This window comes from Cydia pomonella, chromosome 24, assembly GCF_033807575.1.
Source record: "Cydia pomonella isolate Wapato2018A chromosome 24, ilCydPomo1, whole genome shotgun sequence".
Classification (NCBI taxonomy): Eukaryota; Metazoa; Arthropoda; class Insecta; order Lepidoptera; family Tortricidae; genus Cydia; species Cydia pomonella.
The window spans coordinates 12138445-12152715 of record NC_084726.1 but is presented as its reverse complement, the minus strand read 5'-3'; the positions used below and the strand labels follow the sequence as shown (position 1 = coordinate 12152715).

The following is a 14271-nucleotide window of genomic DNA, read 5'->3' as shown; positions in this document are numbered from 1 at the left end:
TGTTTACTTTATTTAGTATTTATTAATTATAGTATCCTATGTTTTGCTTATACCTATGCTTTTGTCTCCCTGTCAATTGAGTGAATACTATAAAGGGTGTAAAATATCGGCAATGCTTTTGTCCTGTTGCTCATTCATACATTATGGTGTCAGTTTTCCATCAGTTGTATGTAACTTCTTTGTTATTTTAGTCAGCTTCAACCGTTTCAAATATAAATTCACAAGAGAAGATTAAGGCAAAATCAACATTCTGCTTAACATTAATAACAAATCTATTATTAAGTAAGTATATAAATTGCACGGAATTCAGAACCTTATTTAAGTTTTATTTGCCGGATAATTCCATAGCAAAGTTATTTCAATTTATATTCCTAAAATAAACTTTCAGGGCCTTCAATCATAAGTAAACTCAAGTTTATGACGAAAACGTATAACTTATAATTATAATTTTAAGTGGCAATTAAATGCTGGATTTAATGTTAATATCTTAATTAGTTCTTTCAAACGCTCTTTTCACCGCCCGATCGCCTCCTCTTCGCTCTAGATGACCGAGCCACCGAAGCCTTTGTGCCTTTGTGACACCCATGTTATTTGGTTCAGCAACTATCTGTTCGTCTTTGATGGTTTTGCATTTTGTATTTGTTTCTCCAGCTACCTCCGGGTTGCTGCGTTGGGCCGCGGATTTTGCGAAGAATCTTCCTCTTATCCACCAGAAGCTTACTTTCTCTCTTCAGTGTCCAGGCCTCACGTCTCTATGTTAAGAGGGGTTGTATTACGGTCTTGTAAATTCGGACCTTAGTTTTTCTGCTGCCTGGACACCAAGACTTTGTGCAGAGCTGCACCGCGTAAAAAGAGCGTTTGAGAGAAAACCGACAGCACGCCGCCCGGCGGATCGACCTAGGTATCGATGGGCGGATGTGGTGGACACGGATCTGCGCGAGCTCCAGGTTGAAGACCGGCGAGGACCGGATAGGACAGGACCAGGATCAGTGGCGAGGAGTCGTGTTGGAGGCACTTTGGGTTGCTACGCCAGAGTGTGTCTTGGCCTCCAACACGACTCCTCGCGTTTGCGTTAAAACTAAATATGCTTCTAAAAATGCGCTATCATATTTTTGATCGAACTTACCGATTACTTTTTTTGTAAAAACAAAAAAAACAAATTAAAATCCAAAAAATTGATATCAGTGATCCTGGGCACGCACAGTCATTTCACTGACTCTCAGCCAGAGTGAGAGAACCTGAAGCCACGGGGTCTTATCTAAAGGGTTATTTTTAGACAAAAGGCAAAACAGGGATTTCATATACTCTGATATAGAAAATAATAAATAAAAAACAAAACCAAAATAGATTTAAAGCTGATGCTTAATTGGAATAAGGATTAAATAAATCCGAGATTGGATGGAAATTGCGTATCATTCTGTATTTGTCTATTTTTGGATTACTCCATAGTCATGGAAAAAAACCGGCCAAGTGCGAGTCGGCCTCGCGTACCGAGGGTTCCGTACAAGCCTGTAGGTATATATTATTATATGATGAAACTAAAAATGTACGGTTTTCACAATTTTTCCTTTATCTGTGCTATAAGATGTTGCTTCGTACTAAACTTCAAGATTCTGAGTTCACGAAAAGTTACCCTGTAGGTTTTAATTCCCTCGCGAGTGTCAAAAATTTGCGGAAATTTGTGGCATAAATGGCTGTATCTTTTGATTGCGTTGGCTTAGAAGTTTAATTTTTTTCACAGCTCCAAGGGACAGTAGACTTGAGTATTTGATATAAATTCCAGCTTGATACCTCCACACGTTCCTAAGAAAAAGGGTCTTGACAGACAGACAGACGGACGGACGGACAACAAAGTGATCCTATAAGGGTTCCGTTTTTTCCTTTCGATGTACGGAACCCTAAAAACAACTCTGGGCTATGTAATTAAAACAAAAGTTTTCTTAGTAGGCGTCAGTAACCCAAAGGATTTTAACAACGTTTTCTTATAAAAATAAGGTGAAAAAAAATAACGTAATAGGCGTATTTACTAAAATAAAACCGAGGCACATGTCTGTTAAGTTCAATGTCTGTAGATATAAGCTTTAATCCCAACTATATAGTACTTCTTTAAAATTAATAATCGTTCAGCCAATATAAATCCCACTGCTGGGCACAGACCTTCTCACATGCGCGAGAGGGCTTGGGCTATTTGTCCCCATGCTTAGCCCAATGCGGATTGGGGACTTCACATATAACCTACAGTTGTGTCGGAGGCCAAGTCTCATTTTGGGTCGCTGAGCCAACGGAGTAAGTAAGTAAGTAAACAAACCTACAGTAAGTACTTTTTCTCAAACTTGTAATGAAATGTTGACATGACTTACTTCAAATTAGGTCCGAGAATACCACATATCAGGTGCGATGAGTGAAGATGATATGTAAAATAATTTCATGCAGCCTTGCACAGGCAACCTGTTACAGGCAACTTTGTTTAGTTTTTAAGCGTTAAATTATCGCACGTCTTGGCATTCAACCTTAAAAAACGTATAAGCAGAATTCTGCCAATATGCTTTTTTTTCTTCTTTTATCTTTTTTGTGTTTGTTGAATATTATTTTAGCGTTTCAAAGGGGAAAAAAATTGATTATTTTTGTTACGTCGTAGCGCAAAAATAATCAAATTTTGGTTCCCCTATGCGACCAGACGCACTGAATAACCTATCACATTAGGACATGAAACAATCATCATCATCATCATCCTATTTTTTTGTATATTATTTCATTGCAAGATTGTGAAAAGCACTATACAAAACTCTGCGAGAAACGGGGTTGCCGGCCGCGTGTCCCTATCCAACGCTACACTCGGCCGTCTATATCTACTTGGCCTGCAACCTGCAACCCTTCGTTTCCCGTCCTCTATTGGGAGCGTGCACGACTGTCACGCAACCTAGTGTCCGCAATTCTAGGGGAAAACGTCAATTCACTACATCTTATAAAACTACTCCAAAACTAAAAACTACTGAACGGATTTTCATACGACTTTCATCTATCAATAGAGTGATTCTTGAGGAAGGCTTAAGTATATAACTTGTTAAGGTTTTGTGTAAATTGTTTGAAATATAACGATGTTGTCGGAAAAAAATCACGCTGGCTAAGAGCTTTAATCGAAAACGCTGCCTAATCCGTTTGAGCTATAACAACACAATGTATGGTGGGGTTGTTTCTCATTCATAGGTCTACAAAAAAGTCCGCGATGTGAAATGTCTATCTTTTAAGGATAACGTACTATATCCATTCTTAACTTCTAGAAAAAGATCACGTAATATGTGGCATTTGCAAAGCTATTTACATGGATACATTATTAGCAATTATCAAAATAAATACGTTAGTTATATTAAGCATTTCATACAGATTACAATGGTCCCTTACGCCATACAATTTAAATGAATATTTCAGGAGTAATCGTAAATCAAAGTTTCATTTCGAGCCATATAATCGTACGAAATGTTAAAGACGCTATCCGCAGTTAGTTCAAATTTTTACCACCTTATGCGCTGGGATCGCTTTACTTACCCCCACCACGCACTTCGCACGGTCCCAATAGTAATGTACTATTTTTGGACAAGAATATCTATTATTTAGATTCGATAAGTCACAATCACAGCATATAGACGATATATATTTACTCAACGTAACAATGAAGCTGGTATAATCGTGCTATTTTACTAATAGAAATAATTGGGATAATTACTCAATTTTGTAATATTTGCTATTATTTCGCCCTAGTAAAGAACCTTAAACGAGACGAAATGTGTAGCTATTTGAGGGTAGATGAAAATTACACGATTAAATGAAATTGGTTAAAGCGAGGACAATAAGGGACGATCCAGGCAATTTTCTATTTGGTTGCTTAACTAATAAATGTTTCTAGTACCCTTTCGGGTACTTGAAACATGGTTGTGGTTTTTGCGCCAACGTTGCGTCGAGCAGCAGCCATAGAGTTGACTAGACGCCGACGCTCGGGAGATGCTAGTGTGGGGTGGCCCTAAGGTACATAGGCTGGGTCACATACAAATGTGTTTCGTATGAGTACAATCTGAATCTCTTCAAAGCTAGAGTAAATAGGTATCTCATAGGTAAGCGTGCTCCACCGTAGACCGCATCATCACTTACCATCAGGTGTGATCGTGGTCAAACGCCTGCCTATCCTCCATAAAAAAAAAATGTCATTGCTGTTTTTTTTGTATTATAATATATTTATATTTTGTATTTGTATAGGTATATTGTAATCTGTGTGGTGTTTTTATTCTTAAAAGCTATAAAAAGCAAATATTGGAAAAGCGGCTTAAACGAATGGTAATGTAAAACCACATTGTTTACATTTATAATAATAATAATAATAAAATAATAAAATGTTATTTATTCAGGTATTAACCCATTAATTTACAATAAAGCAACAATACAATAAAATAAAATATACAATTAAAATATACAAAATACCTAAAGAAAGGAAACCCTTTTTTAGAGTTGTCACACATTACAATCCTACGCAGGGTTTCCACATAATATATACCTGACGTGTCACATCCAGCGCCTGTTTAGTGCGCGGTCTGACGCCAATAACACTGAGTGACAGTGACACGGCCATATTGGATCGCGATACGAAACGCTATTGGAATTGATTTTATTTTTTTAATTTCAGTTGCGATAGCGTGGGGTAATTCTTGAAAAGGTTGTGGATTAAATCTTGATTATAGTATTTGTTTTAAATTTATTTGTACCGGGACTGAGAATGGGGAAGAACTTATAAAAAAAATCATGAGCTTTTAGATTTTTTTTTTTTTCTGAATACTAACCTCCTGAGACCCGAGGTATATTTTATTGTAAATATTCCTCAATCTATTTTGAACTCTTATTGAATAACAAAGAGTTCCAAATTCAAAATAAAACAACTGCTTCTTGGTTACAGTAGGAGTACAAACATTCATGTTTCTGTTGATTTTCTGATATTGCCAGAAAAAAATACTACTTTTATCCTGGAAGCCCCGATGACCTGTTCTCACTTACTCCTGACGTAGCCCAATGGCTGAAAACCTTGGATACAAACTTGTGACATACCTGATATATTTTCGATTTACTTGTGATTTTTGTTATGCCATTCGATTAAATAAATAAAATTATTTTATTAAATTCCTGTTAGTTCTACTTTCAAAGCTGCTCTAAATTTTAATACATTTAATATCATATCTAACCTTTAATTATAATTTTCAATTCAACGTAAACAACATCAGATAAAATACAGTATGTATCTGAATGTGAAGCAATTACTCAAACCCGTTAAGAGGCTGTCAATACCTAAAGCGCGCACACTGTCTATTTGTATCGGAGTAAATGAGATAGCACTGTCGCATGTTACTGGGCCTGGGCAAGGGAATAATAAGAAAATTATTTAAATAAAAAAAAGTGGATTATTAGTGTAATATTTTACTCAATAGCGGTTTAGATATAAATGTTTTGAAATTGTGATTTTAATTGCAGACCCATAAGTCAAAACAATAAAGACATAAAACCGTTTAATTGAGATTTTAAGACCAATCTTTGCAATTATTTTCTATCGAGCCGATTTCGTTCAATCATGTATCGAGTACAACCACGGTCTTTGAAATATAATTAATATGAACATATATTTTTCTTACTTGACTAAAACAAATAGTCTTTCTTAAAAAACTGTTTAAGTAACATCAATTTCAAGGACATTGGGTGTTGACAGCCTCTTAACGTTTAGGTCACATTGAGCAACTTACTATGGGACCAACCCCGAAATCACAAGAAAAAACCCTCCCATAGGTTTCAACATCAGACCAGCAAAATGTATGAAACAGCCAAATTTTATTTCACGATTTCAGGCTTGGGCCTATAGTAAAAGTTTTTTTTTTTTTTTTCCTACACTTACAACTATTTTTACAGGTACTAAACCTAAGACAATAGTGTAACTACTTATATATAAAAATACAATTTAAAATATATCATTAAATCTATAACATAATATATACAATGCTGACTTTGTGAATTCATTCAGAGAACATGAGAATAGGTCAATATTCTCCGCCATTACGTTGAGGGTCCGCACAGCGCGCGTCAGCGGCGCCAGACCGAGCAGATTTGTGCGCCCGCGCGGCTGTTGTTGCTCAGTATGCCCCAAATTAATGGATTTAAGTAATTACTTTACGTTCAGATACACGGTATATAGTCAAAAACTATATTTTAGTCTAATATTGAATCTAATATTATAATGACGACCGGTCTGCCCTAGTGGGTAGTGACCCTGCCTACGAAGCTGATGGTCCCGGGTTCAAATCCTAGTAAGGGCATTTGTTCGTGTGATGAGCATGGATATTTGTTCCTGAGTCATGGGTGTTTTCTATGTATTTAAGTATTTATATATTATATATATCGTTGTCTAAGTACCCTCAACACAAGCCTTATTGAGCTTACTGTGGGACTTAGTCAATTTGTGTAATAATGTCCTCGAAAAATATTAAAAAAAAAAATTGGCAAATTGTAATCGAAAAATGAAAAGTGTTTCCGCAACGCAAGCCGTTAAAACGTTCGAAATATTCAAATTGAGAAATAAAATGGCGGGTTTTTCCAATAACTGGGGCTGGGATTAATATCTAGTTTTATTTCCATTTCGATTTACTAAGAAATATAACGAGTAATTTCATCAAGCGATTCGTTTAAGCCGCTTTTTCGATATTTGCTTTTTATAGTTTTAAATAATAAAAAACACCACATAGACTACAATATACCTATACATCTTATTATAATACAAAAAAAAAACAGCGATGACATTTGTATGCCAGACTATTTTGTCAATTTTTACCTAATTGATAGTGACCCAGCCTATGTACCTTAGGGCCACCACACACTAGCATCTACCGAGCGTCGGCGTCTAGACAACTCTATGGCTGCTGCTCGACGCAACGTTGCGCAGCAACGTCATTTTCCATTAGGAAATGTAAAAGAGCCCCTGTGAACTACTTGAAGAATACATTTTAGAATTTGCTTTTGCCGGTATTGTATTTGTATAGATTAGATAGGATATTTGTATTTTTAATTCTTAATAATGTAAAGTTTAAAGTATATGTTATAGTGTAATGTTTAGATAGTTATTTTATTTGTTGATATGGTGTTATATTCATTTGTAAAATTTGCGCTTACTTGTAATGCATGCTGTGTACACTTGTTTTGGATCTCGTGCTAGATTCCAAGCCATGATATGCAATTGTATGTTTCAAGATATTGTACGATTTCTGTTAAGTGTACCTAATAAATTAAAATAAAATAAAATAAACCAGTACCAGGAGTACTCCCTATTTTCCATAGAGCTGACTACACGCCGACGCAATAGACGCTAGTGTTCGGTGGCCCTAAGGGTCCGGTCCTGGATTTTAATCCCGGTAAGGTTAGAAATAGTACATTTCTTTCCGGGTAAGTGCCACCCCACACCAGCGTCACGCGAGCGTCGGCGTCTAGTCAACTGTATGGCTGCTGCTGGACGCAACGTTGGCGCAAATGCGCCGCGACGCCATTTTTCATAGCGATGACTAGACGCCGACGCTCAAAAGCTGTTACGCCTATATGGCTATTTTCTATGTAGGTATTGTTATGAAGGTCTAATGTATTTATCTATAAATTACGCACAATCTAGAAATAAATATGTAGAAGGTAACAGTAGAGAACCCGCTGAAGAAGGCAATAAAAGGTTTTTGCTAAAAAGTTTTGGTTAGATTAGATTTCATTTATTTGGTAATGTTTACGTCATGAGCCCTTAAAGTTTGAGCCCTGTTTAGTGTTTATGAACCATTTAATTATAATATTCTTTAATACCGCTTGGATTTGAAATGACTAGGTGCTGGGGGTCGGAGGCTAATTGCCTTCATTAGGGAAGTGGGACGTCAATATAGGGAGAGGGGGTCTGACGCCGCGCGGGATCGTACCTGGTGCAAAGATTGTACATCGCCATTCAACGTGGCAATGCGTCTATTGGGATGGATACCATTGCGCTGGGGACAACTTGGGGGAGGGGGGGGGGAAAGACTTATTTACTAAGCTTAAGCTAGGCTTAAATTATAATTGCTTTTTTTTTTTTGTTATGTTTTGTTTGTACTGGCATGAATAAATGATTTAAATTACATAAAATAACTTTACCTTTGTCTCCTTTCAGCTCCACATTGCCCCGATACCACACGATCCTAGCAGCAGGCTTCGCGTTTTTCGCCTGACACTCCAACACCACGTCTTCCCCTTCCTTGACTTCCAGCTTGGGGTTGGGGTGGTTGGTGATCTCCACTGAGGTGGGGGGTGCTGGGGACAAAAAGGGGGGTTAGTGTGTTTTATAGGGGAAAAGTATTGAAAAGAGCTTGAGGGTATTGTAAAGTACATTCGCCTTCACACTGAAAGAAATGCATTGCATAACAATAACTATTTTGTATGGACTCCCAACTCAATTATAATATCCATTTCGATATGCTGTAGACAACTATAAAAAGACCAATCACAAACGCGCGTTTATTTCTTTTGTACTGTATTTTTGTCTACTGAGATACTTACCAATTTTCACTAATTATTTAGGTTTTATAGTAAAAAAAAAGTATTTTATTTTAGATGATTCGTCGAAAGAGTATTGTATACAATATTGATATAATCAAGCATTTTAATCTCGTGCCTAACTTAGGCAACTCAGCAAGCTTTCTTACCTAAACACGGTACTCGACTGAAAAGCTCTATATTATATCACTATCGTGTAAAATACTATTACAGTACATATGGTGCTACTTTACCGCACTAGTGCGAAAATTAGCATATTACGTTACTATGTCGAATATTAAAAGGGCCATATGTACTGTAAAACGTTGTACGATACATGTGCGAATAGGTAATTCGCAACTCGTGTCGATTTAAAACATTCCCTTCGGTCGTGTTTTAATTTATCGCCACTCGTTTCGAATTTCCTATTTTTCGCACTTGTATCGTAATGTACTATAATCTGACAGTCATTATTATTATTCTGTTATGAGTATTTCGTTTGCTTTCTGCTATATAAACAAATAATGCATAAAAACGTACCAAATTTTATATTAAATATTATTTTAAGCTTATGACATTATTTTTGCAAAAGTATTCAGCGAATTCTATTATAAATTGATTTATTAATAAATTGGACAGAGGCTGAATTAACTTATTTAAACGCTGTGGCTTTATATTTTACCGAAAAACCATGAGCGGAATTCTTATTTAAAAAAATTTTAAGGTTTTGACATTGTTTTGTTATAATTTTATACGTATCTATATTCAGTTGTCAGTATTTTACTCAAAATATTACTAAAGAGTCGTTGTATTGACTGTCCGTGATTGGCCGGTATTGACAGTTTGTCGAGACGGCCAATCACAGACAAGTAAGACTGTGACGTTTTCTACGTTGAAAGTTGGAACCCGGCATTCGTTTCTCGGCAGTCGCAAGTGACGGTTGTACAATTGTTTAAGTGAAGTGTCATATTAAATAAATAGTTTTTGTCAAGTCTGTTGTGTGATTTCACGTCCAATCCATTGGTTTACAGATTATTGATATCGTAACTGCTTATTCCGGTCGCGCCCTCATTTACAATCAGAGGCCCATTTCTCAAATGGCATTAGTCTAATATTATTAGTCCACGATCTGTCATTTCGTATGGGTTACCATCATGGTAACACACTAATAATATTAGACTAATACCGTTCGAGAAATGGGCTAAACGTTGGGTACACATATGACAAACAAGGTTGGGTCTTCCTAGTAGGTAAGAAATACCTGTGTCAGGAAGTCCCGCTCCTCCATAATAAACAGTGGTTGTTTGTAACAATTGTAACTATCTAATTAATTATCTATAACTTAAAAACTAGAAGTACTTATTACTCATTACGACGACAGAGCAGTTGTAGTAATAATAATAGCCTTAGGTATTAGTCTAATATTATTAGTTCGTTGCTATTTTAACCCATATTTGACAGTTCGCGGACTAATAATATTAGTTAAATACCGTTCGAGAAATGGGCCCCTGGTTATAAGTATATGCAAATTAAAATAATTACAATCAATTTGCTTTGGACAACTGGGCTATTATTATATATATTATATAAAATGGTGTGAAGTGTAACTCAGTTGTGCAGCTTAAATCATAGCAATTTACATTTCGTGCTTATTACAAACGCTTCATAATTTGACGACCGGTTTGGCCTAGTGGGTAGTGATAGTGACCCTGCCTGCGAAGCTGATGGTCCCGGGTTTAAATCCTGGTAAGGGCATTTATTCGTGTGATGAGCATGGATATTTGTTCCTGAAGCATGGGTGTTTTCTATGTATTTAAGTATTTATAAATATTTATATATTATATATATCGTTGTCTAAGTACCCTCAACACAAGCCTTATTGAGCTTACTGTGGGACTTAGTTAATTTGTGTAATAATGTCCTATAATATTTATTTATTTTATTATTATTTATTTAAAAAAAATTATGGTAGGGGAGGCAAACGAGCAGACGGATCACCTGATGGTAAGCGATTACCGCCGCCCATGGACACCTGCAACACCAGAGGGGTTGTAAGTGCGTTGCCGGCCTTTAAGATGGTGCGTTGACGCTCTTTTCTTGAAGGTCCGGAAATACCGCAGGCGACAGTTCATTCCACAGTTTAGCTGTGCGAGGCAGAAAGTTCGGTGCGGGGATAATACGGTGTCTTTGTGTAGTACCTGTGTTCGCTCGCACTGATAGATGCGCGCAAAATTCATCACTTATTGATGCACGCGTAAGTTTGTATCGTAACAAAATCAAAATTATAAAATCTGAATCGCGGTCCGTTTTAAAAGAATTAACAATTTGGGTCGTTTTCATTAACTTAACGACTATAAATCATCATTTAATAGATAAAGAGGCATAAATTTAATATTAGAGGAAAAATGTCGGATTATGCCAATTAATTCTAATTGAGGCCGTGAAAAATTACCTGCCTGTATTACTTCATTTGATTTGGAAACTGGGCCACGGGGAAAAGGTTTTTCAAAAACGTAGTTCGCGGAATTTGTTTTCAATTTTGTTTTATGAGAAATCCTGGAAAAAAAAAGAAATATTTTCGGAAACATATTTTTCGGAAGGTTTTCTTTGAGGCTGAATGAATGTTTCAATAATAATTTGAAGTACCTTCATGAAGTTTAGAAATACATGAAAATTAGAAAAATTAATTGTCTCGGGCGAGACTAGACGCAATTCTGGATCACCAGCCCATCGCTCTGCCGAGCTACCAAGACTTCCTCTTGATGACAGAATATTTCCACCATTTTACTATTATGCTCATTAAATGCCCACACATCTCAGTTCGCCTGGGTCTCTCCCAGAAGTCGTCGGCAACATCGAGGGTCTGCTGGGCTTCTTGGTAGAGTTGGGTTGGCAGGAGTAGTGCTGACAACCCACCACGCAATATATTTGTTTTTTCTCTTTATTAGGGTAAACAAACAGCCACTACAAGTAATACTTACAAAATTAATTACTATATTGTTTACAATATGTGTAATTGTGTAGCCCACAGCGATTACCACTAATTAATATAAATAATATTAATTCAGAGCGAAAGCTAAACACCGACAGTCTTAAGGACTCTTGGTGTCAACAACAACACAGGATGGTTGGTTATGTATTTGGTAGGTACATGAAATACAGTACAAGAAACTAGAAGAAGTACTTAGTTTATAGGGTGTGTTAAAAGATCAATAATACGTTTTTTAAAAACATTTAACCTACAACCAAAAATATCTATTTAATTATTTACAACTAAAAGCACTGGGGCGACACTGATCCTTTCGAGCATTCTCGGCTCCGTTCGGCTGAGCATTGCTACGATCAATTATTAGGGCTGGCACAACTTGACGTCCTTTTGCGTGCACAACCACAGATAAGATAATGACTTGAACTTTGACAACCCTAAATAGCCGAAAGGGATGCCATTAGAAAGGAACAGCATGATTCGTCCTTGAATCGCTGTGAAACTTCGGTTCTGTAGGCAGTGTCATTTCTGTACGGTGTATTATTAATTCTGTGCTAAAATTTTCACGAGATGCTATTTAAAGGAAAATGCACTAAATATTGTCACGAAGCTCAAACGAAAAGTTGTTGAAATGTAAAATGTCTGCCATATTCTGGTTATTTATTACAGGGATTGTTTAGTCGAGGTAAGTGGCAAGTCAACTTGCACACTTGCTAATCAAGTTTCTTGTCAGTCCACACCGGGATACCCTCCTCCAATTGACGGGGGGGATCTTCTCGGGTCAGAGGTGTAGGGTTAGAGCAAGAGTAGCTTTATTTGATGTTCATAAGCGTATTGTGATATGCATACTTGAATAGTAAACTATCTTTATCATACAAAGTATTTTACAAAAAAAGTGGACTTGCGAACTATGTGTTACCTGTTACAAAATCGGTTGTAGGATATTGAGCAAAATTTATGTCATTATTACTTAAATTTTATTTTTTTAATTCCTCAACAAATTCAGCAATTGTTTTTAGTGCAATAGAAAATACAACAACTTTTTCTTGTCTCTCGTTTTGTTGTTTATGTTAACCATTAAAATCTTGGTTATAGCAAAGATAAAATTTATATAGAACGCATTTTTGTAGTAATTTCGAGCCCTTTCTATAATAAGCAAACTTGCATGTTTTGAAAAAACTGTTTGTGTGTAGGTATTTCTTGGCGTACGGAATAATAGCAAGAAAACATGAGTTCCCATATTTTATAAAAATAAACTATAAACCAGTGTAATCATCAAACATCTTTATTAGAGAAAATATAAATTCATCTTGTTTCTGTGAAAACAAATTATACTTATTCTTACGTAGGTACTCCAACGTTTCATCAACATTTCATTTCTTTTCATATTTTATGAATGCTCAAAACCTTTTTAGTTCGCTCTGTTTGCTTGGATTAATTTAGTTCTTTAGTTCGCACCTACTTATTATCTAGTATGGTCTTTATCAGAATACATAAAAACGACGAAGATGCTCAAATATATCTGCACATGACATGTAAAGAGTTGACAATAGACGTGTGCCAGATATTTTATAACACCATCAACTTCCTCGCCTTATCCCGGCATTTTGCTCCGGCTCATGAGAGCTTGGGGTCCGCTTGGCAACTAATCCCAAGAATTGGTTTAGGCACAATATTTTAAGAAAGCGACTGCCATCTGACCTTCCAGAGGGTAAACTAGACCTAATTGGGATTAGACCGGTTTCCTCACGATGTTTTCTTTCACCGAAGAGATATTTTAGAGCACAGATTCGACAAAAAATAAATAAATCTAGTAACTTTTCCATACAACTTAACCCGTTAGTGAACATAAACGAGGCACGGGTAACAGGATATTGCCCGCAACAGTTCCGCACCCCTGCCGCCGCACAAAGGTGCCAGGCCGGCTTTGACGCGGCCAGGGCCCGTCAACCGCCGGTCCGGTTGTCAATTTAGATGTTTTTGCCTTTGTACTTGGTGCTTGATCGGACGCGTGGGTGTTATTTCCGAGTGAGAAGGGATGGTCGGTAATATTTTTATTAATATGTACAATAAAGTTCTCAAAGTTCAAAATGAATTTAACACAATGCGAAATACGTTTAGAACATATACGCTACGTATTTCAGTGTTCGTTTCGAGCGTAAATAAATATTAAATACGGTGCTACTTTATCGCACTAGTGTTATTATGTCGTAAATTAAAAGGGCCATATATGTATTGTATGACGTTGTACGATACATGTGCAAATAGTAATTCGCAACTCGTGTTGATTGAAAACACTCCCTTCGGTCGTGTTTTAATTTATTGCCAATCGGTCGTGTTTTAATATGCTATTACTAGTGAGTTCTATTGAACCAATTCTCACAGTATTAATGTCATCCCATCAAAAAAAGTTGCAAGTAAAGATTTAAAGGTATTTGAACCTTATGTCTTTAATTTAGAGTCGTTATTTGTTCAAGTTGATATTGAATTTGAATCCTTATGACATGGATAATATTGCAGTTGGCTTGCGGTGTGAGAAACTTGCGTAAGTAGTAGTAGTAGTAAAAAAAAAACATTCATTCAAATTATATAACATTCATGCATTTATTTCATTCATTAATAAGGAGGTCTTTAGTAATATCTCAATTATATTAAACGGAAGCTGCGCTTCAAAGATTGCGTCAAGCGTGATATGGTTGCTTTTAATATCACATGTAACCAAT

The 14271-nt window shown here is 36.3% G+C and overlaps 1 protein-coding gene across 3 annotated transcripts in view; it reads right to left on the bottom strand.

Moving 5' to 3' along the window:
- Positions 1 to 14271, bottom strand: part of LOC133531143 (nephrin) — a 430180-nt gene that overhangs the window by 179486 nt on the left and 236423 nt on the right. For all 3 annotated transcript variants that reach the window (XM_061869270.1, XM_061869268.1, XM_061869269.1), the window contains exon 5: positions 8185 to 8340. In XM_061869270.1, the coding sequence (XP_061725254.1) occupies positions 8185 to 8340 (156 nt within the window). The remainder of the gene's footprint in view (positions 1 to 8184; positions 8341 to 14271) is intronic.